Source organism: Euprymna scolopes, chromosome 39 (assembly GCF_053919585.1).
Source record: "Euprymna scolopes isolate OS-2025 chromosome 39, ASM5391958v1, whole genome shotgun sequence".
Lineage (NCBI taxonomy): Eukaryota > Metazoa > Mollusca > Cephalopoda > Sepiida > Sepiolidae > Euprymna > Euprymna scolopes.
Window position 1 is genome coordinate 72,188,656 of NC_136520.1, and position 20,000 is coordinate 72,208,655.

Genomic DNA, 20,000 nt, shown 5'->3' on the forward strand with positions numbered 1-20,000 from the left:
TATATATACACACGTTTTATTTTTTATTACCGTATCTTTCTGTTGAGTTACATTATTGTTTCAGCTACCCGGCCGTTTTTTTCTTTGGCCGTCTGTAGCTTCCTCAGACTTTTACTGAAATGTTTGTTATGATGGGATGAAAGAGTGAATGATGTCAGGGGAGGGGTGCGAGAAGAGCGGGGGGGGGGGAAGAGGAAGGGAACAAGGGGGAAAGGTGGGAGGGGATGCTTGGTATGTCGGTAATGTTTTAGTTTTGGAGTTTAAGGAATTTGTGGGGAAGGGTCTGGGAAGTTTATTTCTGGTGTGGCTGAGGGCATAGGGATACATGGAGGGGAAGGGGAATATGTGGGGGTAGGAGGAGGGGGGTTACTTTGAAATTCGAGTCTTAATGTTAAAGTTTTTGGCGTCTCGTTGGTGAGATGATTTCTTGATAAGTATGTCTTTTAAAGAAAACATCATCGTGCTAACAGTTTTTTTAAAAATTTTATTTCATATTGCAAATGTTATTTGTAACTTTTCAAAAATTGTAAACATAACGATATTTGAAATTATTTTTGATCAGCAATATATCTGCAGATGATATATCGAAACAGTGGATGAATAACGCTAGTATCAAATAAAAAAAAAACTGTTTTTTGTTTTTGCCGAAAATACTAAACAAATATTTTGTTTACACAATAACAAATTTTGGCTAACGTAACATTCGAATATTATTAAATTGTTTTTGCGGAGATTTTCAGGAAATATTGTAAAAACCTATTTAATATTTTGCATGTATTAATAATTTTATCGGTGATTTTAATAATTTTGTGTTAAAGCATGTTGATTTGGTTGTTGCATGTTAAATAGGAAATTTTTTTTTTTTTTTTTTTTTTACAGAATTTAATCGAATTGAAAATATTTTTAAATTATATCTTCACTTGCAAAAGTATTGTACACTACCATTGCTGAAAAATATCTTTAAAAAGATCTGACCCCAGATTTCTATATAATTGCTGATTCCCGAATATAACTTCTACAAAAAAAAAAAAGTCAGAATTATAACTAAGAGTCTTGGCAAAAATTGCTGACTCCTGACTATGATTCCTACAAGAATCAATATGACTATGATTCCTACAAGAATCAATATGACTATGATTCCTACAAGAATCAATATGACTATGATTCCTACAAGAATCAATATGACTATGATTCCTACAAGAATCAATATGACTATGATTCCTACAAGAATCAATATGACTATGATTCCTACAAGAATCAATATGACTATGATTCCTACAAGAATCAATATGACTATGATTCCTACAAGAATCAATATGACTATGATTCCTACAAGAATCAATATGACTATGATTCCTACAAGAATCAATATGACGTTTCTGAATTTTTGAGATGAGGATTGGTTATTCATATTATTTGGATTCATCAAACTACTGTTCTCATCTTGAGTGTTATTTTCTCAACGCTTCAGTCGATGTAACTTCTAACCTTCATTTGGAATGTTTCTGTCGAACTCGGGAATTTGGACGGCATTTCGAACGCAACCCTTTATTTACTTCATGGAGGTAGCATGCTCTTGTTCCGTCAGCCATGACTTGGTAGAGGTCCTAAGTAATCTGGAATTGCAGTTTTCAGATACCACACTGAGAATTGAACCTTCAACCTTCAGGAGAATATCACTTTTTACAATTGATTTTTCGAAGTACTCTAACCACTGCGCCATGAGTTCCTTGCAGACAATTCTAGTACAAATTTTCGGAGCCATAAACCTATTTTTATTTCTAGTTTAAATATCACTATTTATTACTAATTATTATTACTATATATCACTGTGTGTGTACATTAATATATATATATATATATATATTATTGTATTTTACTTACTAATTGTATATATTATCTATTCTTTATAATTAATGGTTCCTATATCATATTAAATTCTATACTAGGTCTAATTAATAATTGGTTATCTCCCAACATATGTGCTGTTTCTTAGAGTCGTCTTAATCTCCACCATTCTTCTCTGTCTATAATTTTTACTTCGTCCCATAATGGTAGATGGTTTCCCTTTTCCCTTCAGATATGGTCAGCCATACCTGATTTTTCAGTCTCTCCACGTACTACAGCTTTTCAATGTTCTTATAACCATACTTTTAGTGGATGACACGTTTCACCTTTGTATAGTTTTCCACATTTACATGGTATCTCATATACATAGTTCTTAGTCATGATTTTTTTCTGTTGTGGGGCTTGACTCTCACAAGCTGTTTCCGTACAGTTGAATAGCTCCTGAATACTGTTCTGATGGCATATGGATTACATACTCGTTGAAGTTTTTCAGACAAACCTCTCATGTATGGTATACAAACTGTGGTGAGTTTCTGAGTGGTGTTCTTTTGTGTCTTGGAGCTGATATCATGCTCTCTGGATAGTTGTCAATTTCTTGAAATACTCTCCTTTATCCATTAATACTGTAGCATTGCCTTTGTCTGCTGGTATCAATTTAATTTAATTTAATATTTTGCATCTGTTAGTAATGGTTTGTTGGTGATTTTAATAATGTTTTAAAACATGTTAATTTGGTCTTGTTGTTGCATGCTGTGCTAAACAGATATTTTTACAAAATTTAATTGAATGGAAAAATGTTTAAAAATCATATCTACTTTCAAGCGATACCGTTGCTGAAAAAAAAATCTTATTTTGAAGCCAATTTTAAAATGAGTTGACACCAGACTCCTATGTATATTTTTTTTATGGAAACCACTTCAGACAAGGCATGAAGTCACTGGGCGTAAGAAGCTAAAATACTACTTTACGGTAAAAAAGTAACTAACAATAAGTCTGGAATGGAAAAGATTCTGACCCAGAAAACAACAATTCTTCTTCTTTTGTCAGAAACATCGCTCATGGAATGTGTTGCTGTTTTTCGACTAAGACTGCTACAAAAAATTGTTTGAATCTCAACTAGGAGATATTTGCAAAATTTGCTGACTCCCGACTAAAACTTTTACAAAAACTAAAATGTCTAAATCCTAAGATTCTTACAAAAATTACCGACTCCCGACTATGACAGAGTAAATACTGCTACTCCTTAACACACGTTCTTTAGAATATGTACGCCAAATTATTAAAAAGTGAATTTTACTCACAGCATGCTATCAGTTTCTTCCAGATTGACATCGACCTGGAGATTGCTAAGTGCCCGGTCAATCGGCTGCACTGTTACAGGAATATAACAGACAGACGTCCGTGCACCCAAACTGTCCATCACAGCTATGTAGACAAACACTGAAATAAAAGACACCATAAATTAACAGAAACAACCTGTTTACATTCAGTAACGTGCAAAATTTGTAAGGATGTCCTAATAATGCCCAATATGAACAGGTAAAATTATAAAGGAATAAAAAGGCGACTCAAATGAGGTATAAGGCTTAAATGGTTACATTCAATTTAGCTTAAATTTGTGTTTTTTAAAAAAATGACAAGTGCGGACTTTCTTTTTTATGCCACTGTATATATATATATATATATATACATATATATATATATATATATATATATATATATATATATATTGTAATTTCTCAGTAATCAGGACAAAAATATATTAAAACACGTTTATCATAAGTATTTCTTGAGTGTTAAAATTGTTTCTTTACCATTTGGACAAGCTTAAACATTATTTCATTAAAAGATATTCCAAAATGGCTAATCATCAGACACAAAATACAACTGTAATAATTATAAAATATACAAGTAGTGAACTCACCTCCTCTTCCTTCGTTTTGAATTAAAATTACAAATAATTTTTAAGATTACCCAATGGTTAAGAAACGATTGTAACACTGAAGAAATACATCTTATGATAAACTAATATATGTTATAATGTTGTTTTGGTTATTGCAAGATCATGATATACATGCTCGATTATTAATACTGATAATTGTTTAGCTTAATTAACGGAGTCAATTAATATTAACTTTGTTTTAATTGGTATATGAACATTATCGAAATTTAATAAGTAAAGTTTTGGTTAAAAATTATATATATATATATATATATATATATATATATATATATACACACACACGCACACACATACTTTCAATTTATATTTGTCTTTACATAAGCAGTAATTTTTTTGCTACACAGTCATGAGCATGTTTCGGTCTTGATATGACTGTGTAGCAACAAATTACTGCTTATGTAAAGATAAATTGAAAGTGTAACTTATTCTACTTCCGTATTGAGCACTCTTGTATTAACCTCGTTATATTTCATTGGTTACCTTACCTTTGAAAAATAGCAACTGCATATATATATGTCGGAAGTAGAGTGAAAAGCATTCTTATTTTTCTTTTATTAATATTATTGGAATCTTTTCTTTTTTCCTTGTACACATTTTTGTGAATTATTCCAGGGATTTCTGCCTTTGGATTATGGACCATCTTCTTCCAATTACGGGATTTCCTTGGATTTTACTTGCACAAATGGAAATTCTTTTAACTTTCTTGAAGTTATACATTTGGATTTTACTGTCACTGGATTTTTTTATCTTCCACCAGACTATCCATTCATATGTAATCACCCTTTTCTTCACCATATTCCCTCTGCTTCACTTTTTTTGTTTTCAAGTAAGATCTTTGACTTACTTGTTGCTTCATCAAATACTTTTGCATGCAAAATCCGATCCCACATTTTGCTAATTCCTACCTTCTGATGAGAAGGAAAGTATTTCTTCGAAACTCTGTGGATTAAGGACTATCCATTTATCTAGTGTTTCCTTTTCAGATTAAATATGTTTTTAACTCATTTCAAAGTGTTTTTTAACTGTTTGCTCATATATATATATATATATATATATATATATATATATATATATATATATATATACTCAGGTTTTTTTTATATTCAAAAGTAATGGACTAGTGAATTCAACGAGGTTGTTAGATAGTGCTCAATAAAAAGAGCTGATAATACTTGTTTATTATTATATAAACATGCTCACATCCCGCTGCTACAAACAGCCACTTGTTTCAATCAAACAACAGATATCATCAGGCAGTGACTTGACTATTCAAATGTTCAATGAATTCATTGAATATTTGAATAGTCAAGTCGCTGCCTGATGATATCTGTTGTTTGATTGAAACAAGTGGTTGTTTGTAGCAGCGGGATGTGAGCATGTTTATATAATAATAAACAAGTATTATATATATATATATATATATATATATATACACACACACACACTTATTCAGCCTGGAAGATGTCTTTATCAAATATTTCAGTCGACGCCTCCATTCAGTCTTAAGAGACAATGGACATACCAGTAAGGTAGTTGCATGTGTAATTGTGAGACAAGGGTTACACAATCTCAAACCACACCTTTCCTGAATCGGCACTGCTTGGGTCCAGTAGCAAGGAGAGGTCAAAGACAGACTGGAAACAATGCCGAGATAAGCGGAGAGCACATACAGCACCTGGAATTTACAAATGGTCACTCATTTTAGTACTGACCAGGCTTAACGTTGCTTAACTTTGGTGATCTGATGGGAACCGTCGTGTCAACTTGATTAGGCCATACTTCAGTAAACCTGCTAATTTACACGTTGTGTGATGACACAGCAAACATGATCACTCTAGCTGGAGTTTTGTTATCAAGCACGTAACGAAGCTCTCCAGAATCTGCACATTCGTCCATTCTACCCCCATGTATTAAATAAAGGGTTTCATTTGAAATTCCAGGCAGATTCTTGATTTCAACAAAAAGATTCTCGAGTCTGGCAAGGTACACTTAAAGGTTGGAAGTTACATCGATCAAAACGTTGTGAAGATGAAAACAGTAGTCCAAAGAATCCAAATAATATGAATAATCGACCCTCATCTCAAAAATTCAAAAACATAACAGTCCCACTATTTTTCATAAGTTCCTTCACCAGGAATTGGGCTCACAACCTTTAGGTAGAATTTACACTAAAATGACTCTTAACTGTCCAATCCACTTAGCGATGTGGATGAGTGGACATTCTAAATTCATAAAAAGTTACTGACCATAACAAAAGAAACCTGAAGACAGGCCAAAAGTACAATGACGTGAAGATAATAACAAAAAAGATGAAACTGTCGTAAATGCGTTAAAAATGGAAATCAGAACAACGTCTCATCTGAAGAATTTTTGTCCCCCCCCCAAAAAAAAAAACAATTTCACGCTTTATTTACGAAAATAGATTTATCGATTTACGTCATTTTTTTTTTTTTTTTTTTTTTTTTTTTTACAAGAGAATGAATTTTCCAGTTTACCTTTGTCGGCATTTTCTGCATTTCCAGCTGGAAGCATGAATTTCAGGGTAGCGTTCAGCGTGTTTAATCCGCGATAGATCAAATTCTTCCTTTGGTTTCTGTTCAGATTATAACTGACTTCATACACTAATGGTTGGTGCTGCAGAAAGAGGAATAAGAAACATAAGAGGAAACACTTTAAATAGAAATGTTTCCTGCACCAAATGCTTCACTGATTAATAGAAGAGAGTAGTTAACCATGAAGCAAAAAGAATATATATATATATATATATATATATATATATATATATATATATATATAAAATGGCAAAAATAATGTGATCACAATTTAAGACAATAAAGTTTAACAATGAAGAATTGTCAGCAAAAGAACAATAAAAAATTTCGTTTTTAATTTACAACAAGCCTGGGTGTCTGGCGTTGCCTGGGCGTTTGGAGGTGTGAGTTGAGCAAAAAAAAAAAAAAGTGGTAGTAGACAGTTAGGCAGGCTCGAACCCGTACCATGAAGAAGGAAAAGAATGCGAAAAAAAAAAGTGCCGCCTTTGCCGTTACGTCAATCGTCAAACCGGAAGTGGCAAAGGTTTAAATTAAGGCTAGTCAATCGAAAAGAGGGGATGACTTTCGAAAATATCGACGAAAAAGCGACCCCTATCACTGTGCTATTTCTTTGTGTTTTCTAGGCATGGAACGATTCAATAACGCATCTCTGCTTCTGACACACGTCCATAACAGGGGTTGCTTTCTTAGAGTCTCACACCGTTAATATCTGCAATAGAGAGATGTAACTTTCAGGTCATGAATGCATTAGTTCAGTCCTCATAACAATGCGATTTGCAATTCCTTCTGGGGAAAATCAAGCAGGAGTCAACATCAGGATCCGTCGTCCTCTGGTTATCTCTGTGCTATTCTTTTGCGTATGTTTGGTCAAACTTTCCTTGACTTTGCATTTCTGCTTTCTTGCTGTTCTTAGTGACAGGAGATTGGAATGAACACTTGCAATCCTGCAGGTTAACTACTCGCTGCAATTAACAAGGAGAACTTCATGCAGAACAGACAATCCTGAGGTGTGATCTTCACAAGTTCTATGCAGAAGTCGGAGTCAGTAAACAAACAAATACAAGCAGCAAATGCATCAAAGTTTGGTGCATTTTACGTCAGGATTGGTTGGGTGTTTTTGTTTTACGGCATATCAACCTTTTTCAGGTTATTTAATGCCGAATCTAGTTATTTTGAGGAACGATTTTTAATGGAGTATATTTTTTTTTTTTTAAGTCAGATTCTATTTAATCCATAGTTGGGACCCTAACAGGTACTACCACTCCGGGTCAGAGTGGACATAGGAGCAATTGCAATTAAAGGGTGGCTCCACACTCCCCAAGGCCCGCAAGGTGGGGCCTCACCATTGGATATAATTTAAGGTCATATCCAGGGCCTTCATGTCAGGATTGGTTGGTTGGTTGGTTGTTTTACGGCATATCAACCCTTTTCGGGTTATTTAATGCCGAATCCAAAGATTTTGAAGAAAAATTTTTTTAATAGAATATATTTGTTGTTTTCACGTTGGTTTCTATTCAACCCATAGTTGGAACCCTAACAGGTACTACCACCCCGGGTCAGAGTGGACCTGGGAGCAATGGTAATTAAAGGGTGGCTCCACACTCCCCAAAGCCCACAAGCTGGGGCCTCACCACTGGATATAGTTTAAGGTCATATCCAGGACCCCCATTGAGGGACTTTTACCCTCTGCAGGGGGGCAGTCGGCGTATTCTAATGCCCCACCGACAGGGCCGTTTATGTCAGGAAGCCAGCATCTTCAGACAATCTGATCTGATAGCAGTATGAACAGAATAACAAACTTACAGATTGCATATGTACACAGTAAAACTGGAAGAGTTAGTAATTAATGAAAGTGTATTTTAATAAAGCAACAAAGATTCTCCAATAAAAACGGACTTGCTACATCAGGGGTGCCCATTACGCTGACCACAATGGCATTGTGGGTAGATCGCATAGCATTGAAAAAAAAAAAAAGTTGGCACTGGCAAACTTTCAGAACCTCACAGCAGAACTGGAGACACAAGAGCAGTCATGGACGCAACTGGATAATGCACACTAGATAAAGCAAATTGGCAATTGTTTTTCAGAGTTCAATAAACACTTTCAAGACTTTGTTTTCCAGGACGATGCTGCGTTTTTTTTTTCAATCACATCAAAAAATTACAACACCGTCTCACCTGAACTCTTCTGGAGTGAAGGATGAGATTCTGACACTATAAAGCAGACATTCAACTGATGCAGAGCTCATGGACTATTATGGAACTTACTCTCAGAGGACCACAACATCAGTAAATGTGCTATCTTCTTGACTGCATTATTTGGGTGTACTTATTTATGTGAGTCAGCCTTTTCTCACATGAAGACCATTAAGTCCAAATGCTGATGAGCAACTATAAGTTTGCTTGAGGCTGGCTATTAGCAGCTACTGTCTGAACTATGCATCACTGACTGATTCCATCTAATGCAGTAAAAAAATGTAGAGTTGTGCAATGAAATATGCGTTGATGCAGTAATGCAACGTACAAATACATAAAAAAATAACTGACAATATATCTATATATTAATACGATAGCACGTGTGTGTGTTATTTTCTGTGCTACGCTTACATCAGGGTTGTTTAATTGTTATGTACTTCCATTTCTTGTCATAAATAATTTTACCAAGAATTTTTCATAAGTTTTGATTTTGACTATAGCTGATGGCACTCAAGTCATCTATTTTTTTTTTTATAAATAATTTTACCAAGAATTCTTCATAAGTTTTGATTTCGGTTTCGATTATAGCAAATGGCATTCCAATAATCTATTTTTTTAAATAATTTTATCAAAAATTCTTCGTAAGTCTTGGTTTCAGTTTCGATTTTAGTAATCTATTTTTTTAAAAATAATTTTATATAGAATTCTTCACAAGTTTCAGTTTCGATTATAGCTGAATGAAGTTTATATATATATATATATATTTGGGATTCAGGTTCGATTCAAGCTGATGAACCCAAGTCATATAGATATATTTTTTATTTTTAAAATCGCAACTTTATAATATATAAACATCGACAGAACATTAAATCTATGATAATATATACGAAATCTGCAAGAATTAAAATATAAAGCGTCCCTGCTACCTTAGATAAATACTTTTGCGGTTTTAACAAAAAAGCTACAATAATATCAGGGCATCTCCATTTATGCTGAATATCTATAGAATGCCAACATCAATATATTACATATGAATCAGTTCCCAGTGGAATTTCCACAGATACTGCTAGTTTATAAATAATTTGCTTTGTATTTTTAGTAGGTGGTAGATCATTTAGAGTTAGGTATGTCTTAAGTAGCTCTCATGCTGAAAATGTGTGTGCACCCCTGCGCTACATCTTGTGCAGGTTAAAAGACGAAGCATACCTTCACAATTATTGATCAAACAAATACTTACTTCATCTTTCCACTCATAGCAGAAAACGCTAAAATTTGTCTCCATTTCAATTCCAGTCGATGGTCGGATGTTACAACTGCCAAGGCTTGGACTTTCATTTATAAGGAAATGAGACATTGCGGTTCCATGGTATACGGGCGATGTTCCATTGCCTACTAAAAAGGAAAGAATCCTGTTTGAAGGTTGGAATGAAAAGTGGATCATATCTAAACTTATATCATTTGTGGTTTCTGTGACTAAGGGTTGAAAATTAAGACCTACACAAAGATCAAACACCTTTTTCCAAGTAAAATTTTCGGAGGAATTAAATGGTGATATTAATTTAATGTTATTTGTGATATGCCTGTATATATATATATATATATATATATATATATATATATATATATGATTACTTAATTTAATCACATAAATTAATATACGAAAGTATAAATTTATGCGTAAACTGTAAGTATTTACTTCAACAGTGCTCACTGCGTAGGTAGAGCTAGGTAATAAGTTATAAAATATATATGGCAATTAAGCTACACAGAATTTACATAAGCCTGATGAATCCTAGCGTGGATGAAATGCGGAATATTCTGTGTAGCTTAATTGCCATATATATTTTATAACTTACTACTATATATATATATATATATATATATATATATATATATATATAAGCAAGATAAGATACTGATAGAATTCAGATGAAAATCCTGATAGATATTACTTGAAGTAATACTTTCAAGGTGATCCTAACCAAAAAGGAAAAGCTCAATATTTAAGAATAGAGCAATATATAAGTTTCGTGGTTTAATTTTAAATTCTAAAAAAACAACATATAGAGGCATATATTCGATTTAAGAATTTATTGCTTGACATATAATTATCCACAACCACCCAAAAACTATTTTCAATAATTGTGCTGAAAAGCAAAATAGCATCCATTCGCAGCTGAACATTTTGCTAACTGCATTTCATTTCCTCTGATGGTATGAGCCATTGTTGAAAATCCATGGATTAAGGAAATTAATATAAACCTTACTATATATTCCTTTGTCAAGCAATAAATTCTTAAATCGAATATATATATATATATATATATATATATATATATATATATATGGATCCTATGCCAGTAAGTAGAGATTATGTTAACTAGTATGAATTTTGGCATGGGTTACAGAGTACATGCTAGGATAACCTGCAGGTAAATGAAAATAGACGTAGTGCAGCTAGCATGAGCGATGCAGAGGGAGAGGGGAATCAATGGTTAGACCCCCTAGACAATATGCACTAGAAGTCATATGTCCAATAATATTACAGAAAAATAGCATCACATGTTTTGAGGGACAGAACAGAGTTTCTACACAGTCGGAGCAGGCAAGCTATAGAAGTGTCACTACTGATCAATAGTTGGCCAAGATTCTTGCTATTTTTTTCTTTGATTATGTTGTTCATAGAAGGTCAAAGGTCAATGTATGGAATCTTAGTATTGGTAAGTATCGGGTTCAGTGATTCAGGTTTTTATTTTTACGAATGATAATATGACTTGTTGTTTCGTATAATTTTATTTTGACATCAATGGAGCCAAGACAGAAATCGTGGAATTCTGCTTATTCCTAATGAAATGTGGGATTGCTTTATAATAAGGTGACTATATTATGAAACCATTGCTGTTCAAAAAGATCCATGTAGAGTAGGTTAGGCGACTTCATTATGCTGGGGAGGGAAGAGGCACCTGTATGAACAGCATTGGCAACCCACCCATAAAATGGACTAATCCAGTCACATGCAAAGTGCGGCACATATGCAAATAACACATGGATAAGCCTTGCTCACTTCTTATTTACTTGCCTCCCCACGAGGGCAGATTTAAAAGCAAGGTCAGTTTTTAATGTGAGGAATATCTAGCTCCCCAAAACGAGCCACTCTGGATTGGAACAAAGATTAAAATTGCCTCAGTTCAGAAGGATTTCATTATTGGCCGAGGACAGAAAAGATAAAATGCAGTACAAGAACAGGTACTACACTTTGTTCCTAACCAAAAGGCTTTGCTCAGTTGTTTACACTTATTCAAGTATTTTATACGGTGTTGACGATGGGATTTCTTCCTTTTTTTTTAATTATTATATAGTAGGGAAGGAGATAAATAAAACAAAATGGTGGTTGAAACTCACCCAATAAATGTTACTGTGACATTTATTGGGTTGGTTTCTACCATCATTTTGTTTTATTTCTTGGCAACGTCCAACGTTACTCGTTTTTCGAACCAAATAAACATGTTACATTAAATAAAAACACTAAAAAAATATCCAGTTGGGTAGAAAAGTAACTTATCTTGCCTTTGATAACATTTATTTGTTATATATTTGTTTTTTGACAACTTTTTCGTGCCTCTGTGTATAGTAAAATATACCCGGGATTTCTTTCTTTCTTTTTTTTTTTTTTTGACAACTTTTTCGTGCCTCTGTGTATAGTAAAATATACCCGGGATTTCTTTCTTTCTTTCTTTTTTTTTTTTTTTTTTTTTTTCTTTTCTTTTTAGTGGAGAAGGAGAGGGAAGTACTGCAAGCTTTATTGACATTACACTGACCACATGGAAATATTGGGACATGCAAATGAAACCGATTACGGAAGAGAAATTTTATAAAGTTTATGCACCAATTGATTGAACTGCAAAAGGGAAAAATTACATTATGAGAAGAAAAAAAAAATTATAAAAAAGTTTAAATAAAGATTTTTATGATTAAAAAATTATTCATATTTTTTTGTTTTTCAACGCTGTGAGCACCGATCTATAATAGAGGATTTTGTTTCATTGTTATTGCCCCCAACCCCCAGGGCAACACTGCATTTATTTATTCATACATAAGATCATAGTGATGTATCTGTTCTGATGCTACACTTCACCTTTTCTGTCCTCGGTCAGAGCGGAGGAGAAATCTTTCATGACTGAGACGAGTTTTATTTTTGTTCCTATCCCAGAGTGCCCCTTTAATGTGGGGAGCTGGATTTCCCCACGTTAAAAATCGACCTTGTGTCTAACTCTGCCCTCGTGGGGAGGCAAGTAAACAGGAACATAAAAGTACCTTCAAAGATTACGTAGAATTAGAATTGCTTACCTTTCTGTGTGACATTCACGGTGATGAGGTAATCACGGCCCTGAGAAAGGACCCCGGGCTTCACGACAAGGGAAGGACCATTCATAGTGCTCAACGTATCATTAGGATCGAGGGTTATTTTACGACGGCGTTTGCTGACGATGTGCTGTTCACTCTTTTTGGCTGTTTGCATGGATATAGTATCGTGTTGTTCACCTGTGAAAAATTTTTAAACGTAAATTATTTTGGAGATGAACAGATGATTTCGGTAGTTTATTTAGATCTGATCACTTCAATGGAAAATTAAAAGAGGGATGTGTGCAGAGCAGGAGACACTGATAGTATGGTCACACTAAAAGAATGGATGAGAGTTCTTGGGCTAGCAGATGTAGAACAGTTGAGGTAGCAGAGTCAGTTGGCAAGCAACAACCAAGGAAAACATGGGAAGAAGTGATAAGAATGGACTTGAGAGAAAGAGGGATAAATAAAGACCTGGCCAGAGATAGGTTAGTTTACAAAGTCCTTAAAGCTGTTGAACATATGCCAGCATGTTTATTGAGATGAGTATTAGTCATTTGTTGCGGACTGTTATCCTCATCTTTTTTTTTGGTTGTTGCTTCACAACGTTTCGGCCAACTATTCCTCTGGCCTTCGTCAGGTAGAGGAATAGTTGGCTAAAACGTCGTGAAGGAACAACTAAAAAAAAAAAAAAAAAAAAAAAAAAAGATGGCGATAATAGTCCGCAATAAACAGCATGTAATACAGATCTTAAAATGAATGATGATGATGATAATGATGCTGATGATAATTATGATGATGATGCTAATGATGCTGACAATAATGACGATAATAATGGTGATAATTATGATGGTGATAACTATGATGATAATTATGATGATGATTCCATTGTATAATAATAGTAAATCTGCAGCATCCCTCATTCATTGTCCTCATCATAATAGCATGTTAAAGTAGGTGGAGATGAGGTAGAACAGATTTCGGTATCTGATATCATTGTTGTTCATTATTAACTATGATATTTGTGCGACAGCATCTATATTATATATCTTTTTATCCATTCCACTTTTTTCTCGGAAACTGCTGGACCGATCTTGCTGAAATTTTCTATGGACATTTGTTATGATAAGGTGCAACGAATCAAGTATTATGGTCTCCGTTCAACACACAGTTAAGGATTAATATTTACATAGCCAACTGAAGAGAGGAAAATTATATTCTCAACTTCTCTATGAACTCTGTGTTTTAGATGTAAAGGAGAACGTTAATGGAATATTCGAATATCTATCTTATATAGCGATCAAGTGTTAGACCTTAGGAAGGGGGCACCTTGATTTCTGAGAACCTCAACTGAAGTAAAATGAAACAAAAAAGGTATTTATCGATGAAAGAATAAAAAAATATTGGAATTTTTAAAATACTGAAAACGTTCAAACAGAACAGGTTAGTGCATCTTGTTCTTAATCTTCAAAGAAATCATTTTATTGCATTCGTGACAAAACTAATGTTAATGAGAGGAGCGCACAACGGAGAAAACACGTAAGAAACATACAAAGTTCGGTGAGGGTTGGTTAAGTAATATGCATCCTGGCTTGTACACAAACAAACAGCGACAGATTTAACTGAATATATAACCTGCTTTTTTTTCTTCTTCTTTTTTTTACAGAGGAATCATCACTTATCAAGGCCTGAAGTTACTCAAGGATAAGGCTTAATGAGTATACGGTGGTCAACAGTGTAGTACATGTTAGTGGTGGAAATTGGGTAGAATTTGATTATTTAAGAGGACAGCTCAACAAAAACTTGTTTACATTGGACTTGAAGACAATCATACTGTAATTAGCTGGAAAGCAGGCCAGCAGAACAGAGTTCAACGGGCAAGCGCAGTTCTAGGAAAAAAGCTTTGTTCATGGAATCTGAGTTTAGATTTAGGCAGAGATAAAGTGGAGGAAATTGTTGATAGTGGTGGTAGATGGTCGAGTGTTTTTTTGTGAAAGTTTGGCAAGAGAGATCCATAGATTAGAGCTTAGATGAGCACTTGCTATGAAAATAACAGAGCAGAGACAGGCTTGCAACGTCTCTTCTGTGGGAAAGAGATTGCAGGGAAGAAAAAAGAACTATATCAAGGCAAGATTAAAGTTATGACTCCTGGGTAATGCCAAATATCCTTTAACGTAATAAAACAAAATAAGACTCACCTTTTGTAATTACTTTAGTTTTCTTGGCTTCTGCAAAAAATAAAGAAATAAAATAGAGTAAATATATATATATATATATATAAAATGAAAATTACAATTGAATTTACTAAATGATCCAAGATGGTAAAATTAAAGTAAATTATAAATACTAAAGAATTAATATTTATAAAATTATCTCAGCCAGATATAAAAGCTCGATAATACCAAATAGGAAATAGAGCTTATAATTTTGCTAATTCCTACCCTCTGATGAGAAGGAGAGTATTTCTTTGAAACTCCGCGGATTAAGGACTATCCATTTATCTGGTGTTTCCTTTTCAGATTAAATATGTTTTTAACTCATTTCAAAGTGTTTTTTAACATATTTCATTAACTGTTTGCTCATATATATATATATATATATATATATATATATATATATATATATATATTAATCAGCTAACAACAACGTGCAATGCTAAAATAGACTTAACGTGCATTCAATAAATCATTTCAGCAAGGAAAAGGCAATTTCAACGTTTCAAAAATAACATTCAAAATGGTAATCCAAATAATATAATGGTCAAGTATTATTATTTACTCACTAGGAGTTTTCACACGTCATTATGCTTTTTCATTTCAAGTGGTGCTCCCTGGAGTCTGAATGACTACAAGTCTTCCCAGATTTCTAGTACTTTCCATCTCTTTCGATAACCATTGCAGTCATTCATTTCTTGCCAGCAATGACTGTTTTCTATGAAGTTTAAGCAGCAATAAGTCTCCTAAATATGACAATACTCTCCACACCCTTCCAGTAGAGGTCTGGTTGGTGCTCTTGGATATCAGCTTTTCATCCTCCTTGCCGTGTTTTAATTATTATTATTCATTTATTTTATTATAGGGCATAATCACGTTTAACACATTGGTTCCTGTCAGATCACGACAGTTAAGCAAATGGTTGATGTGTCTCTGCTTGTCTCAGCATTGCTTCCAGTCGTCCTGGACTTCTCTTTGCCACTGGACTCAAACAGTGCCGATTCAGGAGAGATGTGGTTGGAGATTGTGCAACCTTTGCTATACAGGTACTCCTACAGAGAGTATCCTTTGTCTTTTGAGACTGAATGGAGGCATCGATATTCATTTTATTGTTAATTATTATTATATAATTATGATTTTATTTATTTATTTATTTTCATATTTATTTTATTATTTTATATTATTATTTCATTATTATTTATTTTATTATTATTTCATTATTATTTATTTTAATATTTTATTAATATTTTATTATTATTTCATATTATTATATAATTATTTTATTATTATTTCATTATATAATTATTTTATTATTATTTCATATTATTATATAATTATTTTATTATTATTTCATATTATTTCTTTATTATTTATTTTATTATTATTTCATTATTATTTATTTTATTATTATTTCATTATTATTTATTTTATTATTATTTCATTATTATTTATTTTATTATTTATTTTATTATTATTTCATTATTATTTATTTTATTATTATTTCATTATTATTTATTTTAATATTTTATTATTTCATTAATATTTATTTTATTATTATTTCATATTATTATATAATTATTTTATTATTATTTCATTATTTATTTTATTATTTCATTATTTATTTTATTATTATTTCATATCATTATATAATTATTTATTTTTAAATTTATTTTATTGTTATTATTCATTTATCATTATTATTAACCATTATAGACGTGAGGTAAATAACAGAGATGAATAACAATCCAAATAATATGTTAAAAAACAAAAAAAAAAAAAAATGACTGGAATAACCGAAAATGATTGGGCGGTCACAAAAATAAAAAAAGATCTACATATATTGCAATCAAAATCAACCAATGAGAAAAGTTGAAATCGTTAGGAAATCATCAACCGGGGGGTGGGGTGGGGGGTGAGCTCCTCATGTATGTGCTTGGAGAGAGGGTAGTGCAAAAAACTTCATTTCCTAAGGGACTGCATTCAGTTTCAACCAAGAAAGTCAAAATTAAGAGAAATATACAAGGTACACGCGTAAAGGGGAAGGAGTAAGGAAATTTATTCTTTGATGAAACCAAATCAACGAACTCCCATCAGGAATCGTTTGAAGTCGTCATGGCAACATGTTCAGTTTTTAAAGAAAAGGAAACCGGCAAGAAGAGAGAGAGAGAGAGAGAGAGAGAGAGAGAGAGAGAGAATAAAATAGAAACGTAAATAATTGTAATGTAATCTGGTTCGACCATTAAAATAACGTGCTGAGTTAAAAATTTAAAGCCACAACGTCAGTGTTACGCCATAGAGCAGACAATATATATAGGCATAACGATTGGGAGGAGGAAAAAAAAAGACGTGTGGCGAGTGCGAAGTTACGCAACAGCTCTTCCTCTTACCACTTCGATTGACAGCCAGCAACATCTGGCGCCGTATATTGACAGCCAGCTAGGTCTGGCGCCGTATATTGACAGCCAGCTAGGTCTGGCGCCATATATTGACAGCCAGCTAGGTCTGGCGCCATATATTGACAGCCAGCTAGGTCTGGCGCCGTATATTGACAGCCAGCTAGGTCTGGCGCCGTATATTGACAGCCAGCTAGGTCTGGTGCCGTATATTGACAGCCAGCTATGTCTGGTGACGTATATTGACAGCCAGCTATGTCTGGTGACGTATATTGACAGCCAGCTATGTCTGGTGACGTATATTGACAGCCGGCTATGTCTGGTGACGTATATTGACAGCCAGCTATGTCTGGTGACGTATATTGATAGTTGACTAACATGGTGGTCAGAAAGAGATATGTCGGCGGCTGATGTGGTAAACGAAGAAAATAAATTTTTTTCACTTGGAAAGCTTGTGCCAAAGTTCTAATTTCCTTGGTTCCTTACGCACAACGTTTGTTTCCAAAACAACAATATTACAAAATACGGACGTAAGACCCTCGAGATTTCGATGAAATCAACTTGAATGTAGATTTCGATCAAAATGCAGAGAAATCCTATCTCTGAGATTCAAGTGGAGATCCAATTTTTTTCTGGATTAAAAAAAAAAAAAAAAAAAAATGAACTCACATTCCCATGAAATGCTATTTGCTATGAAATGTATGACACCTAAAATACCCTGACTCTTGCGGAGAGACATGAATAAGAATGAAAATAGAAATCCAAACAGATATGAATGATCGACAATGCCAAAACGAACAGCCAAACATAATAAACTGACCCTTACACTGATGACCAATATCGGTGCCAAAAAACTGCCACAAATTGGTTATTGACCATAGGGTGAGATTAGGTTGCTGATTAATCAAGCCTTGAAGACTTGAACAACTGCCCAGTCAAAGAAAAATAGGTTACTGACCAAACTTGGTCTGTTGTATAGAAAACTTACCATTCTGTAAATGTTCAGATTTTAGAGAAAAGAGAGGGGAGGGGAGTCTTGAAACAGCAGACGACCCAGTAATATGATTAGTTTGGAGTTTGCAATCGCAGGATTCTGATGAAGAGTGAGAATTAGAGTCAGCAATTCAAAGTTTCTTCTAATTTTTGTCGGTGGGGTTTTATTTTTTTTTAATCGATTCAGGATACAGATTATTTTTCTGCCAACTCCCCTACTAATGTTGATAGATCTACTATATTTAGCAAATAAAATTTGAAATTCCAATATGGCTAAATATTTTTCGTAGCAGTATAACAAATTGTTTTATTTCTTAGGAGTTCACTCTAGTCATGACTGACGGAACGAAAGCGTGCTACTCCCACGAATCGAAATTCTATAAGATTCCAGAGATTGACAGAAACATTGATTAGTTTGAAAAGATACACATGAAGAAGGTTGGAGGTTACATCCAGTAAATGAAAAATCCTTCATATAAGAGGGATGTAATCCGTTGAAAAAAGACATGTAGGGAATGTACATTGTACAGATTCACCCTAGTTTTTTTTTTTTTGTGTGTGTGTGTGTGTGTGTGTGTGTGTGTGTGTGTGTGTGTGTGTTAACAAACTTAAAAATATCAGGAAATGATAATTGATTAATATTTAACGGTGAGACCTTTTCAAAGCAAATCTTTAAAAATTTAAGAACACATGAAAATCCCCCCCCCCAAAAAAAAAAACATATTTTGAAGTGTTTCGACATATTTAAATTTGTTTTAAACTTATGACTCCCCCCCTTCTTCTTTTTGCTCCCGCCTCCCGCCACCAAACTTGAAAAAAAATGCTAACGATTACATGTCTCGTTTACCGCTACAAAGCCAAGAAATGGGCGCTCATTTTACGTTAAACTTATATAGGAAAGTGATCCCCACTCTAAAACGTTACATTTTTTAAATTATTTTTTAAAAATTCCTTCTTTTTATATATCTTTAAAGTCCGGTGAAACTTATTAGTAAAAAAAAAAAGTAGATTTTGATTTTTAAGGAGGTAAATTACGCTGGGTTAGGTCGTAAAAAAATATTTTTTTTTTTTTTTTTTTAAATGCAAATTGATCAAATAGTTCTTTGTTTTGTTTTGTATTTTATATTAGAAAAACATTTTTTTGTTTGAAAAAGATACCAACATGCAATGAAAATACAATCAAATTGTTTTATAAATTTGGGACCCTAAGACGTACGTTTTTTTTTTTTTTTGTTAATATCTCCGGTTTAATATCGTTTTGTTCATATTAGAATTCTAAAAAAGAATTAGACATAACTTTTGCATTTATTCAGATTTGCACACCTATACATGTGCACAAAATACACATACTTGTGTTCACGTAAATCAGATGCACGCAAATATACACGGTTTAATATTAGTGTAAATCTACTCACCTGTCCGTGGTCGATTGTGGCTACTTTTTTGTTCATAGACATCTGACAAAAAAAAAAAAAAAAAAGAAAAACATTTACCAAAAT

At 33.2% G+C, this 20,000-nt stretch overlaps 1 protein-coding gene and 1 long non-coding RNA gene across 2 annotated transcripts in view; one reads left to right on the forward strand and one right to left on the reverse strand.

The window, feature by feature from the left end:
• The window catches only part of LOC145263866 (uncharacterized), a 38,047-nt gene extending 25,455 nt beyond the window's left edge, over positions 1–12,592 (forward strand). The window contains exon 2 of the long non-coding RNA XR_013864610.1: positions 12,329–12,592. This is a non-coding gene — a long non-coding RNA (uncharacterized LOC145263866). The remainder of the gene's footprint in view (positions 1–12,328) is intronic.
• Positions 1–20,000, reverse strand: part of LOC145263864 (polycystin-1-like protein 1) — an 842,774-nt gene that overhangs the window by 138,173 nt on the left and 684,601 nt on the right. The window contains exons 27-32 of the mRNA XM_080120938.1: positions 19,917–19,958; positions 15,101–15,130; positions 12,906–13,100; positions 9,796–9,950; positions 6,307–6,445; positions 3,150–3,288 (exon numbers count right to left, since the gene is read on the reverse strand). Coding sequence (XP_079977064.1) covers positions 3,150–3,288; positions 6,307–6,445; positions 9,796–9,950; positions 12,906–13,100; positions 15,101–15,130; positions 19,917–19,958 — 700 coding nt within the window. The remainder of the gene's footprint in view (positions 1–3,149; positions 3,289–6,306; positions 6,446–9,795; positions 9,951–12,905; positions 13,101–15,100; positions 15,131–19,916; positions 19,959–20,000) is intronic.